This window comes from Electrona antarctica (genome assembly GCF_951216825.1).
Source record: "Electrona antarctica genome assembly, contig: scaffold_251, whole genome shotgun sequence".
Lineage (NCBI taxonomy): Eukaryota > Metazoa > Chordata > Actinopteri > Myctophiformes > Myctophidae > Electrona > Electrona antarctica.
In genome coordinates, this window is record NW_027637547.1 from 1 (window position 1) to 14,513 (window position 14,513).

Genomic DNA, 14,513 nt, shown 5'->3' on the forward strand with positions numbered 1-14,513 from the left:
GAACATGCAGAATCAGTCTTACATGAGGAACATGTAGAATCAGTCTTACATGAGGAACATGCAGAATCAGTCTTACATGAGGAACATGCAGAATCAGTCTTACATGAGGAACATGCAGAATCAGTCTTACAACTCATTGTTTATACAGGTTTTGTGGCGAGATGGATGGACCGCTGGGAGGGTTGGCAGGGGGGTCCCCAGGGGTCCTTGAAGGGGTTCCAGGGGGTCCCCAGGGGTCCTTGAAGGGGGTTCCAGGGGGTCCCCAGGGGGTCCTTGAAGGGGTTCCAGGGGGTCCCCAGGGGTCCTTGAAGGGGTTCCAGGGGTCCCCAGGGGTCCTTGAAGGGGTTCCAGGGGGTCCTTGAAGGGGTTCCAGGGGGTCCTTGAAGGGGCTCCAGGGGGTCCCCAGGGGTCCTTGAAGGGGTTCCAGGGGGTCCCCAGGGGTCCTTGAAGGGGTTCCAGGGGGTCCCCAGGGGTCCTTGAAGGGGCTCCAGGGGGTCCCCAGGGGTCCTTGAAGGGAAGGGGTTCCAGGGGGTCCCCAGGGGTCCTTGAAGGGGTTCCAGGGGGTCCCCAGTGGTCCTTGAAGGGGTTCCAGGGGGTCCCCAGGGGTCCTTGATGGGGTTCCAGGGGGTCCCCAGGGGTCCTTGAAGGGGTTCCAGGGGTCCCCAGGGGTCCTTGAGGGAGTTCCAGGGGGTCCCCAGGGGTCCTTGAAGGGGTTCCAGGGGGTCCCCAGGGGTCCTTGAAGGGGTTCCAGGGGGTCCCCAGGGGTCCTTGAAGGGGTTCCAGGGGGTCCCCAGGGGTCCTTGATGGGGTTCCAGGGGGTCCCCAGGGGTCCTTGAAGGGGCTCCAGGGGGTCCCCAGGGGTCCTTGATGGGGTTCCAGGGGGTCCCCAGGGGTCCTTGAAGGGGTTCCAGGGGGTCCCCAGGGGTCCTTGATGGGGTTCCAGGGGGTCCCCAGGGGTCCTTGAAGGGGCTCCAGGGGGTCCCCAGGGGTCCTTGAAGGGGTTCCAGGGGGTCCCCAGGGGTCCTTGAAGGGGTTCCAGGGGGTCCCCAGGGGTCCTTGATGGGGTTCCAGGGGGTCCCCAGGGGTCCTTGAAGGGGCTCCAGGGGGTCCCCAGGGGTCCTTGAAGGGGTTCCAGGGGGTCCCCAGGGGTCCCACAGCCCAGCATGCAACAGTACAACTATAGTTAACAGTTAACACCATGAAGTGAAACAGAGAAATGTGACAATAATACAACACTGGAAACTATTGGTGGTAATTATAAAACATGCAGGAGTCTTTTACTGAGAGAATAAATGGAATTACAGCGACCCCTGCTGTCAGGATCAGGGTAAGACAACCTGCCTGTACAGAGCGATAAGATACATGCTGTCTGTCTGTCTGTCTGTCTGTCTGTCTGTCTGTATGTCTGTCTGTCTGTCTGTCTGTCTGTCTGTCTATCTAATTGATTGACAACATATGGTTGTGTTTCAAAATATCATCATTAGTCCTATTTATATTTCCATTTGATTTGAGTATTCAGTTAGTTGCCTTTATTAAAAAAAATCTACATATTTCCACAAATTACAATAAAGAAAAAAAGCCTCTTTGTATAATAGCACCTTTCATGACATGAAATGCAGCTCAAAGTGCTTTACAGAGCAATGGAGGAAGAAAGAAAAGAAAAGCAAAGCATAAAACATTAAAATAATAGCAGTAATGCAATACAGTGAGGAAAAAGATCAATCAAAAGAGTGTAGAAGTAGGTCTTGAGCTGAACTTTAAAAATGTCTACAGAGGCTGCCAATATATGTCCACATCGTATTTTATTTATTCAGATTCAGAAAAGTTACACCTGACTTTAGTTATCTCCGTGACAACCAACCATCAGCCAATCACAGCGCGATCCGAGCCGCGCTGTGTCCGTCCGTCCGAGCTATGGGATTTTGGACTCCATGTCGTCACTTCCTCCCTAACTAAAGCCGTTTCCATGGTGATTCAAGATGGCGTCAGGTAAGCACGGAGCTTCTGAACTATGGCATTAAATCACAGAAAGAAACAAATAACTGTTTGTTATTAATTCTAATTATTAATATTATTATTATTATTACATGCATTCCATAGACACCGTCCTCCTGGGCAGCAGACTCATTTAAAACTAGTTGCAGCAGTGTGTGTGTGTGACTGTGTGTGTAACTTAATTCATTACTGTGACTTGGAGTCAGATCTGATCATTGTTTGTTTGATTGAAGTATTTATTAACAGTTTGCAGAATTACAGTACATTTCAAGCACAACTCAATACAAAGACTGTTATTGAAATGATTACTATATTTACCCAGGGTATCTGGGCTAAGCTCAAGAACTTGTTTCCAGCCAGGCCCTGCTCATAGAACACATTTCATCGTAGTGGTTCAATTCCTTGTTCAAGGGCACTTCAGCGGTGGTCATTTTAACGTGTCGGACCGCTGATTCGAACTGGCGACCTTCCGGTATCAAGACCGATCCGCTATCCGTTCGGCCACCGCTGCCACAATTTGTGGACGACACACTGATAGAGCATTACACTGGTTTACAACAGGGTCCACCATGTTCAATTCATCACTAAGGCTTGTTTACATCAGGGACCTTCATGTCCTCTACTCCCAGGGATGTGTTAGAGGGGAGGGGCTGGAATCCCCTAAGAGGACACTTATGGACAGAAATAGCAGATCTACAAGCTCACAACGCGCCGCAGTGCGACGCGTTGAGAGCTTGTAGATCTGCTATTTTCAGGGTGCAAACCCAGCCCTCTTTAGCTAGTGGAGATGCAGGCGTAACAACATGGATTTATAAAGAAATTAGTTCAGCAAAATACTGTGTTCAAGTTCAGGAGACTTGATGAATTCCTGTTCTGTTCTTTGTCTATATAGAAGTGTCTATTTGTACGTCTCTAAATGTTTTGATGAATTGAACAAGGTGGACCCTCTTGTAAACAAGTGTAATGCTTAATTTGGTCGTCCACTCACAGTTAACAGCCTTTGTATTGAGTTTGTGCTTGAAATGTACTGTAATTCTGCACTGTTAATAAATATTTCAATCAATCAAACTTCGGGGGAAAAGCAAACAAATGGCATGGAAAGGAGAGGAGAAGCATTTGCATTTCTTAAGTTTCACCATGTAGTAAATGTGGTCTGGAGGGGCAGTTGTTTTACAGACGGGTAAAAGGGCAGTTGTTTTACAGACGGGTAAAAGGGCAGTTGTTTTACAGACGGGTAAAAGGGCAGTTGTTTTACAGACGGGTAAAAGGGCAGTTGTTCTACGGACGGGTAAAAGGGCAGTTGTTTTACAGACGGGTAAAAGGGCAGTTGTTTTACAGACGGGTAAAAGGGCAGTTGTTTTACAGACGGGTAAAAGGGCAGTTGTTTTACAGACAGGGTAAAAGGGCAGTTGTTTTACAGACGGGTAAAAGGGCAGTTGTTCTACAGACGGGTAAAAGGGCAGTTGTTTTACAGACGGGTAAAAGGGCAGTTGTTCTACAGACGGGTAAAAGGGCAGTTGTTTTACAGACGGGTAAAAGGGCAGTTGTTCTACAGACGGGTAAAAGGGCAGTTGTTTTACAGACGGGTAAAAGGGCAGTTGTTCTACAGACGGGTAAAAGGGCAGTTGTTTTACAGACGGGTAAAAGGGCAGTTGTTCTACAGACGGGTAAAAGGGCAGTTGTTTTACAGACGGGTAAAAGGGCAGTTGTTCTACAGACGGGTAAAAGGGCAGTTGTTCTACAGACGGGTAAAAGGGCAGTTGTTCTACAGACGGGTAAAAGGGCAGTTGTTTTACAGACGGGTAAAAGGGCAGTTGTTCTACAGACGGGTAAAAGGGCAGTTGTTCTACAGACGGGTAAAAGGGCAGTTGTTCTACAGACGGGTAAAAGGGCAGTTGTTCTACAGACGGGTAAAAGGGCAGTTGTTCTACAGACGGGTAAAAGGGCAGTTGTTTTACAGACGGGTAAAAGGGCAGTTGTTCTACGGACGGGTAAAAGGGCAGTTGTTTTACAGACGGGTAAAAGGGCAGTTGTTTTACAGACGGGTAAAAGGGCAGTTGTTTTACAGACGGGTAAAAGGGCAGTTGTTTTACAGACGGGTAAAAGGGCAGTTGTTTTACAGACGGGTAAAAGGGCAGTTGTTTTACAGACGGGTAAAAGGGGCAGTTGTTTTACAGACGGGTAAAAGGGCAGTTGTTTTACAGACGGGTAAAAGGGGAGTTGTTTTACAGACGGGTAAAAGGGCAGTTGTTTTACAGACGGGTAAAAGGGCAGTTGTTTTACAGACAAGTAAAAGGGCAGTTGTTTTACAGACGGGTAAAAGGGCAGTTGTTTTACAGACGGGTAAAAGGGCAGTTGTTTTACAGACGGGTAAAAGGGCAGTTGTTTTACAGACGGGTAAAAGGGCAGTTGTTTTACAGACGGGTAAAAGGGCAGTTGTTTTACAGACGGGTAAAAGGGCAGTTGTTTTACAGACGGGTAAAAGGGCAGTTGTTTTACAGACGGGTAAAAGGGCAGTTGTTTTACAGACGGGTAAAAGGGCAGTTGTTTTACAGACAAGTAAAAGGGCAGTTGTTTTACAGACGGGTAAAAGGGCAGTTGTTTTACAGACGGGTAAAAGGGCAGTTGTAGGTGGAGAATCAATAAATGGTCGTCACACTGATAAGAAACAGGATGCGCGCGCATAGCATAGAACCCTTCCTCTCATAAGATGCAATGGAAAGGTTCTAACTGCATCACGTGTAAAAAATGCCTCATCAAACTTTCAGATGCTGTTTTTCTCCCAGTGTGGAGGAAGAATGATTAGGATTTTTATTGTGATCTCTCGCCCTTGAAATATATAATCTTTGATTGATTGATTGATTGAAATATCTATTAACAGTTTGCAGAATTACAGTAAATTTCAAGCACAAACTCAATACAAAGACTGTTAACTGTGAGTGGATGACCCAATTAAGCATTACAATTTACAAGAGGGTCCACCATGTTCAATTCATCAAAGTAATCCATTGGTTTCTGGTGTGTTTGAACAATAATAGCAATTAAAAACAGTTGTCCTCAAAACCACAGCTCCAGTCGCTGTCATAAGAACGGGAGGTGCGCTCATGATCACGGCTGCACGCGCACCTGCAGCCCATCAAGTATAATTTATGCTTCGTCCCGCGATGGTGTCGCGCACGCAGACCTCTACGCTCACAACAGTCGCATCTGTGATGCGATGTGAGCTTGTATATCAGCTGTTCTCTGTGCGCAAAACTGTTGCGCTTTGAAGTATAAATGTCTCCTAGGGTGCATCCCACAACACCAGAGGGAGGGCAACGAACCATGTACAACCCAGATTCGGCACAAACAAGGGACTAAATTCTTTTCGCTCCTATGCCACCAAAATGTGGAACGCCCTACCAACTGTCATTAAGACATGCGAATCCCTTGACTCTTTCAAAACCGCTCTCAAAGGGCACCTACGGACGGCTGCAATTCGAAACTGGCCCCTGTAAAATCGGAATCCCTCAAACACGAACGCAAGGACAACACAAGAGACGGTCGCGGCCACACAGCCAACTCAAGGTATGGCCACTGAGCCAACTTGGGGACCCAACGCAGCTCCTCCAAGGAAAAAAAACAAATTAACGGAGCTGAACGTGAATCCCCCCCACCGCCCACCCCTTTTTTTCCCCCTCACTGTATATGTTTCTTTTCCCTTTTTACCTCCTTTATGATGAATTCCTGTTCTGTCTATAGAAGTGTCTATTTGTACGTCTCTAAATGTTTTGATGATTTGAACATGGTGGACCCTATTGGAAACAAGTGTAATGCTTAATTGGGTCGTCCACTCACAGTTAACAGCCTTTGTATTGAGTTTGTGCTTGAAATGTACTGTAATTCTGCAAACTGTTAATAAATTCTTCAATCAATCAATCAATCAATCTCACTAGCCAACTCACAAGAGGAGGTTGAATGGACTGAAACCAGCGCTCCCCAAAACAACAGGTTTTGAGATCTGTTGGGAATTGATTACATGGAGCAGTCACTCGTGCGCCCAGTCCCAATGTTTGTAAACAAATAATTGGTCTATACATTGAGTTTGTGTATGGAATGATAAGACTCAGACCCTCTATATACCGCTTCTTTGTAATATTTATACATTACTTACAAATAATTGCATTTGTATATATTTAAATGTATTTGTTTATTTGGTTTTAATATTTACTAATACTTATTTCTAACTAGGATAATCCTTATCCAGGCTGTTCCATAGACGCACCCCTCTTACGGATACGCATTTATCTTTGGTGTTGGTTATTGCGTTTTTTCTCTTATTAAATCCATTCTGGACGGGAACCCCTTTTGGTGTTTTAAACATTATGTTATAATTTAGCTATTGAAACATAGCAGATCTACAAGCTCATAGCACGGCACCGCGCTACGAGCTTGTAGGTCTGCTATTTTTGAAAAATCGTGAAAATGCAGCACAAATCTTTGAATATATATTCTTTCAGAGCGAACGTTTTTAACTCAAATCTTTGTTTCTGAGGGGTTCCTGGAATAACATATTTTCAGATGGGGGTCGGCGGCCAAATACAGATAATTCTGGGGCTCCTTGACATGAACAAGTTTGAGCACCACTGATACAGAAACATGGGTTTTTCAGAAAAACTGTTAGGATTTAGATGAAGCACATTTTTAGAATCGAGCTCAGGTCAAAATGGGTTAAATACACCAGTTCCCCTGAGTTGGTACCTGGTCTCTCAAGTTTGAACAGTTCCTGCATGCAGGGTGGAAGAATATTGTGGTGGGCCTAGTACATTATGATGGCAGTGTTTAGGTCAACTATAGGTCTTCTATGGGCCTTGTACATTATGATGGCAGTGTTTAGGTCAACTAGGTCTTCTATGGGCCTTGTACATTATGATGGCAGTGTTTAGGTCAACTAGGTCTTCTATGGGCCTTGTACATTATGATGGCAGTGTTTAGGTCAACTATAGGTCTTCTATGGGCCTTGTACATTATGATGGCAGTGTTTAGGTCAACTATAGGTCTTCTATGGGCCTTGTACATTATGATGGCAGTGTTTAGGTCAACTATAGGTCTTCTATGGGCCTTGTACATTATGATGGCAGTGTTTAGGTCAACTATAGGTCTTCAATGGGCCTTGTACATTATGATGGCAGTGTTTAGGTCAACTAGGTCTTCTATGGGCCTAGTACATTATGATGGCAGTGTTTAGGTCAACTAGGTCTTCTATGGGCCTAGTACATTATGATGGCAGTGTTTAGGTCAACTAGGTCTTCTATGGGCCTAGTACATTATGATGGCAGTGTTTAGGTCAACTATAGGTCTTCTATGGGCCTTGTACATTATGATGGCAGTGTTTAGGTCAACTATAGGTCTTCTATGGGCCTAGTACATTATGATGGCAGTGTTTAGGTCAACTATAGGTCTTCTATGGGCCTTGTTCATTATGATGACAGTGTTTAGGTCAACTATAGGTCTTCTATGGGCCTTGTACATTATGATGGCAGTGTTTAGGTCAACTATAGGTCTTCTATGGGCCTAGTACATTATGATGGCAGTGTTTAGGTCAACTAGGTCTTCTATGGGCCTTGTACATTATGATGGCAGTGTTTAGGTCAACTATAGGTCTTCTATGGGCCTTGTACATTATGATGGCAGTGTTTAGGTCAGCTATAGGTCTTCTATGGGCCTTGTACATTATGATGGCAGTGTTTAGGTCAACTAGGTCTTCTATGGGCCTTGTTCATTATGATGGCAGTGTTTAGGTCAACTATAGGTCTTCTATGGGCCTAGTACATTATGATGGCAGTGTTTAGGTCAACTAGGTCTTCTATGGGCCTTGTACATTATGATGGCAGTGTTTAGGTCAACTATAGGTCTTCTATGGGCCTTGTACATTATGATGGCAGTGTTTAGGTCAACTATAGGTCTTCTATGGGCCTTGTACATTATGATGGCAGTGTTTAGGTCAACTAGGTCTTCTATGGGCCTAGTACATTATGATGGCAGTGTTTAGGTCAACTATAGGTCTTCTATGGGCCTAGTACATTATGATGGCAGTGTTTAGGTCAACTATAGGTCTTCTATGGGCCTAGTACATTATGATGGCAGTGTTTAGGTCAACTAGGTCTTCTATGGGCCTTGTACATTATGATGGCAGTGTTTAGGTCAACTATAGGTCTTCTATGGGCCTAGTACATTATGATGGCATTGTTTAGGTCAACTATAGGTCTTCTATGGGCCTTGTTCATTATGATGGCAGTGTTTAGGTCAACTATAGGTCTTCTATGGGCCTTGTTCATTATGATGGCAGTGTTTAGGTCAACTATAGGTCTTCTATGGGCCTAGTACATTATGATGGCAGTGTTTAGGTCAACTAGGTCTTCTATGGGCCTTGTACATTATGATGGCAGTGTTTAGGTCAACTATAGGTCTTCTATGGGCCTTGTACATTATGATGGCAGTGTTTAGGTCAACTAGGTCTTCTATGGGCCTAGTACATTATGATGGCAGTGTTTAGGTCAACTATAGGTCTTCTATGGGCCTTGTACATTATGATGGCAGTGTTTAGGTCAACTATAGGTCTTCTATGGGCCTAGTACATTATGATGGCAGTGTTTAGGTCAACTAGGTCTTCTATGGGCCTTGTACATTATGATGGCAGTGTTTAGGTCAACTATAGGTCTTCTATGGGCCTTGTACATTATGATGGCAGTGTTTAGGTCAACTAGGTCTTCTATGGGCCTAGTACATTATGATGGCAGTGTTTAGGTCAACTAGGTCTTCTATGGGCCTTGTTCATTATGATGGCAGTGTTTAGGTCAACTAGGTCTTCTATGGGCCTTGTACATTATGATGGTAGTGTTTAGGTCAACTATAGGTCTTCTATGGGCCTTGTTCATTATGATGGCAGTGTTTAGGTCAACTATAGGTCTTCTATGGGCCTTGTTCATTATGATGGCAGTGTTTAGGTCAACTAGGTCTTCTATGGGCCTTGTTCATTATGATGGCAGTGTTTAGGTCAACTAGGTCTTCTATGGGCCTTGTTCATTATGATGGCAGTGTTTAGGTCAACTATAGGTCTTCTATGGGCCTTGTTCATTATGATGGCAGTGTTTAGGTCAACTAGGTCTTCTATGGGCCTTGTTCATTATGATGGCAGTGTTTAGGTCAACTATAGGTCTTCTATGGGCCTAGTACATTATGATGGTAGTGTTTAGGTCAACTATAGGTCTTCTATGGGCCTTGTACATTATGATGGTAGTGTTTAGGTCAACTATAGGTCTTCTATGGGCCTAGTACATTATGATGGTAGTGTTTAGGTCAACTATAGGTCTTCTATGGGCCTAGTACATTATGATGGTAGTGTTTAGGTCAACTATAGGTCTTCTATGGGCCTTGTACATTATGATGGTAGTGTTTAGGTCAACTATAGGTCTTCTATGGGCCTAGTACATTATGATGGTAGTGTTTAGGTCAACTATAGGTCTTCTATGGGCCTTGTACATTATGATGGCAGTGTTTAGGTCAACTATAGGTCTTCTATGGGCCTTGTACATTATGATGGCAGTGTTTAGGTCAACTATAGGTCTTCTATGGGCCTTGTACATTATGATGGCAGTGTTTAGGTCAACTAGGTCTTCTATGGGCCTTGTACATTATGATGGCAGTGTTTAGGTCAACTAGGTCTTCTATGGGCCTAGTACATTATGATGGCAGTGTTTAGGTCAACTATAGGTCTTCTATGGGCCTTGCACATTATGATGGCAGTGTTTAGGTCAACTATAGGTCTTCTATGGGCCTTGTACATTATGATGGCAGTGTTTAGGTCAACTATAGGTCTTCTATGGGCCTTGTACATTATGATGGCAGTGTTTAGGTCAACTATAGGTCTTCTATGGGCCTTGTACATTATGATGGCAGTGTTTAGGTCAACTATAGGTCTTCTATGGGCCTTGTACATTATGATGGCAGTGTTTAGGTCAACTAGGTCTTCTATGGGCCTTGTACATTATGATGGCAGTGTTTAGGTCAACTAGGTCTTCTATGGGCCTTGTACATTATGATGGCAGTGTTTAGGTCAACTATAGGTCTTCTATGGGCCTTGTACATTATGATGGCAGTGTTTAGGTCAACTATAGGTCTTCTATGGGCCTAGTACATTATGATGGCAGTGTTTAGGTCAACTATAGGTCTTCTATGGGCCTTGTACATTATGATGGCAGTGTTTAGGTCAACTATAGGTCTTCTATGGGCCTTGTACATTATGATGGTAGTGTTTAGGTCAACTATAGGTCTTCTATGGGCCTAGTACATTATGATGGCACTGTTTAGGTCAACTATAGGTCTTCTATGGGCCTTGTACATTATGATGGCAGTGTTTAGGTCAACTATAGGTCTTCTATGGGCCTAGTACATTATGATGGCAGTGTTTAGGTCAACTAGGTCTTCTATGGGCCTAGTACATTATGATGGCAGTGTTTAGGTCAACTATAGGTCTTCTATGGGCCTAGTACATTATGATGGCAGTGTTTAGGTCAACTAGGTCTTCTATGGGCCTTGTACATTATGATGGTAGTGTTTAGGTCAACTAGGTCTTCTATGGGCCTAGTACATTATGATGGCAGTGTTTAGGTCAACTATAGGTCTTCTATGGGCCTTGTACATTATGATGGCAGTGTTTAGGTCAACTATAGGTCTTCTATGGGCCTAGTACATTATGATGGTAGTGTTTAGGTCAACTATAGGTCTTCTATGGGCCTAGTACATTATGATGGCAGTGTTTAGGTCAACTAGGTCTTCTATGGGCCTTGTACATTATGATGGCAGTGTTTAGGTCAACTATAGGTCTTCTATGGGCCTTGTACATTATGATGGCAGTGTTTAGGTCAACTAGGTCTTCTATGGGCCTTGTACATTATGATGGCAGTGTTTAGGTCAACTTTAGGTCTTCTATGGGCCTTGCACATTATGATGGCAGTGTTTAGGTCAACTATAGGTCTTCTATGGGCCTTGTACATTATGATGGCAGTGTTTAGGTCAACTATAGGTCTTCTATGGGCCTTGTACATTATGATGGCAGTGTTTAGGTCAACTATAGGTCTTCTATGGGCCTTGTACATTATGATGGCAGTGTTTAGGTCAACTATAGGTCTTCTATGGGCTTTGCACATTATGATGGCAGTGTTTAGGTCAACTATAGGTCTTCTATGGGCCTTGTACATTATGAAGGCAGTGTTTAGGTCAACTAGGTCTTCTATGGGCCTAGTACATTATGATGGCAGTATTTAGGTCAACTATAGGTCTTCTATGGGCCTTGTACATTATGATGGCAGTGTTTAGGTCAACTATAGGTCTTCTATGGGCCTTGCACATTATGATGGCAGTGTTTAGGTCAACTATAGGTCTTCTATGGGCCTTGTACATTATGATGGCAGTGTTTAGGTCAACTATAGGTCTTCTATGGGCCTTGTACATTATGATGGCAGTGTTTAGGTCAACTATAGGTCTTCTATGGGCCTTGTACATTATGATGGCAGTGTTTAGGTCAACTAGGTCTTCTATGGGCCTAGTACATTATGATGGCAGTGTTTAGGTAAACTATGGGCCTTGTACATTATGATGGCAGTGTTTAGGTCAACTATAGGTCTTCTATGGGCCTTGTACATTATGCTGGCAGTGTTTAGGTCAGCTATAGGTCTTCTATGGGCCTTGTACATTATGATGGCAGTGTTTAGGTCAACTATGGGCCTTGTACATTATGATGGCAGTGTTTAGGTCAACTATAGGTCTTCTATGGGCCTTGTACATTATGATGGCAGTGTTCAGGTCAACTATAGGTCTTCTATGGGCCTAGTACATTATGATGGCAGTGTTTAGGTCAACTATAGGTCTTCTATGGGCCTTGTACATTATGATGGCAGTGTTTAGGTCAACTATAGGTCTTCTATGGGCCTTGTACATTATGATGGCAGTGTTTAGGTCAACTATAGGTCTTCTATGGGCCTTGTACATTATGATGGCAGTGTTTAGGTCAACTAGGTCTTCTATGGGCCTTGTACATTATGATGGCAGTGTTTAGGTCAACTAGGTCTTCTATGGGCCTTGTACATTATGATGGTAGTGTTTAGGTCAACTATAGGTCTTCTATGGGCCTAGTACATTATGATGGTAGTGTTTAGGTCAACTATAGGTCTTCTATGGGCCTTGTACATTATGATGGCAGTGTTTAGGTCAACTAGGTCTTCTATGGGCCTTGTACATTATGATGGCAGTGTTTAGGTCAACTATAGGTCTTCTATGGGCCTTGTACATTATGATGGCAGTGTTTAGGTCAACTAGGTCTTCTATGGGCCTTGTACATTATGATGGTAGTGTTTAGGTCAACTATAGGTCTTCTATGGGCCTAGTACATTATGATGGCACTGTTTAGGTCAACTATAGGTCTTCTATGGGCCTTGTACATTATGATGGCAGTGTTTAGGTCAACTATAGGTCTTCTATGGGCCTTGTACATTATGATGGTAGTGTTTAGGTCAACTAGGTCTTCTATGGGCCTTGTACATTATGATGGCAGTGTTTAGGTCAACTAGGTCTTCTATGGGCCTTGTACATTATGATGGCAGTGTTTAGGTCAACTATAGGTCTTCTATGGGCCTAGTACATTATGATGGCAGTGTTTAGGTCAACTATAGGTCTTCTATGGGCCTAGTACATTATGATGGCAGTGTTTAGGTCAACTATAGGTCTTCTATGGGCCTAGTACATTATGATGGCAGTGTTTAGGTCAACTATAGGTCTTCTATGGGCCTTGTACATTATGATGGCAGTGTTTAGGTCAGCTAGGTCTTCTATGGGCCTAGTACATTATGATGGCAGTGTTTAGGTCAACTAGGTCTTCTATGGGCCTTGTACATTATGATGGCAGTGTTTAGGTCAACTAGGTCTTCTATGGGCCTAGTACATTATGATGGCAGTGTTTAGGTCAACTAGGTCTTCTATGGGCCTTGTACATTATGATGGCAGTGTTTAGGTCAACTAGGTCTTCTATGGGCCTAGTACATTATGATGGCAGTGTTTAGGTCAACTAGGTCTTCTATGGGCCTTGTACATTATGATGGCAGTGTTTAGGTCAACTATAGGTCTTCTATGGGCCTTGTACATTATGATGGCAGTGTTTAGGTCAACTAGGTCTTCTATGGGCCTTGTACATTATGATGGCAGTGTTTAGGTCAACTATAGGTCTTCTATGGGCCTTGTACATTATGATGGCAGTGTTTAGGTCAACTATAGGTCTTCTAGGGCCTTGTACATTATGATGGCAGTGTTTAGGTCAACTATAGGTCTTCTATGGGCCTTGTACATTATGATGGCAGTGTTTAGGTCAACTATAGGTCTTCTATGGGCCTTGTACATTATGATGGCAGTGTTTAGGTCAACTATAGGTCTTCTATGGGCCTTGTACATTATGATGGCAGTGTTTAGGTCAACTAGGTCTTCTATGGGCCTTGTACATTATGATGGCAGTGTTTAGGTTAACTATAGGTCTTCTATGGGCCTTGTACATTATGATGGCAGTGTTTAGGTCAACTAGGTCTTCTATGGGCCTTGTACATTATGATGGTAGTGTTTAGGTCAACTATAGGTCTTCTATGGGCCTAGTACATTATGATGGCACTGTTTAGGTCAACTATAGGTCTTCTATGGGCCTTGTACATTATGATGGCAGTGTTTAGGTCAACTATAGGTCTTCTATGGGCCTTGTACATTATGATGGTAGTGTTTAGGTCAACTAGGTCTTCTATGGGCCTTGTACATTATGATGGCAGTGTTTAGGTCAACTAGGTCTTCTATGGGCCTTGTACATTATGATGGCAGTGTTTAGGTCAACTATAGGTCTTCTATGGGCCTAGTACATTATGATGGCAGTGTTTAGGTCAACTATAGGTCTTCTATGGGCCTAGTACATTATGATGGCAGTGTTTAAGTCAACTATAGGTCTTCTATGGGCCTAGTACATTATGATGGCAGTGTTTAGGTCAACTAGGTCTTCTATGGGCCTTGTACATTATGATGGCAGTGTTTAGGTCAACTATAGGTCTTCTATGGGCCTAGTACATTATGATGGCAGTGTTTAGGTCAACTATAGGTCTTCTATGGGCCTAGTACATTATGATGGCAGTGTTTAGGTCAACTAGGTCTTCTATGGGCCTTGTACATTATGATGGCAGTGTTTAGGTCAACTAGGTCTTCTATGGGCCTAGTACATTATGATGGCAGTGTTTAGGTCAACTAGGTCTTCTATGGGCCTTGTACATTATGATGGCAGTGTTTAGGTCAACTAGGTCTTCTATGGGCCTAGTACATTATGATGGCAGTGTTTAGGTCAGCTATAGAGCGTCGCAGTCCCGCCCCCTACAATGGCCCAAGAAATGAATCCCAATGCATTTTTCCTCATAGACATTTCAAAAAGTATTTATTTAAAGACGGTTACGCTGCGGACA

The 14,513-nt window shown here is 43.6% G+C and overlaps 1 protein-coding gene across 1 annotated transcript in view; it reads left to right on the plus strand.

Annotated features, from left to right (window-relative positions):
- The first annotated feature begins 1,916 nt into the window (after positions 1–1,916).
- Positions 1,917–14,513, plus strand: part of LOC306918856 (transmembrane protein 216-like) — a 32,568-nt gene continuing 19,971 nt past the window's right edge. The window contains exon 1 of the mRNA XM_079531710.1: positions 1,917–1,989. Within this exon, the coding sequence (XP_079387836.1) occupies positions 1,980–1,989 (10 nt within the window). The 5' untranslated portion in view covers positions 1,917–1,979. The remainder of the gene's footprint in view (positions 1,990–14,513) is intronic.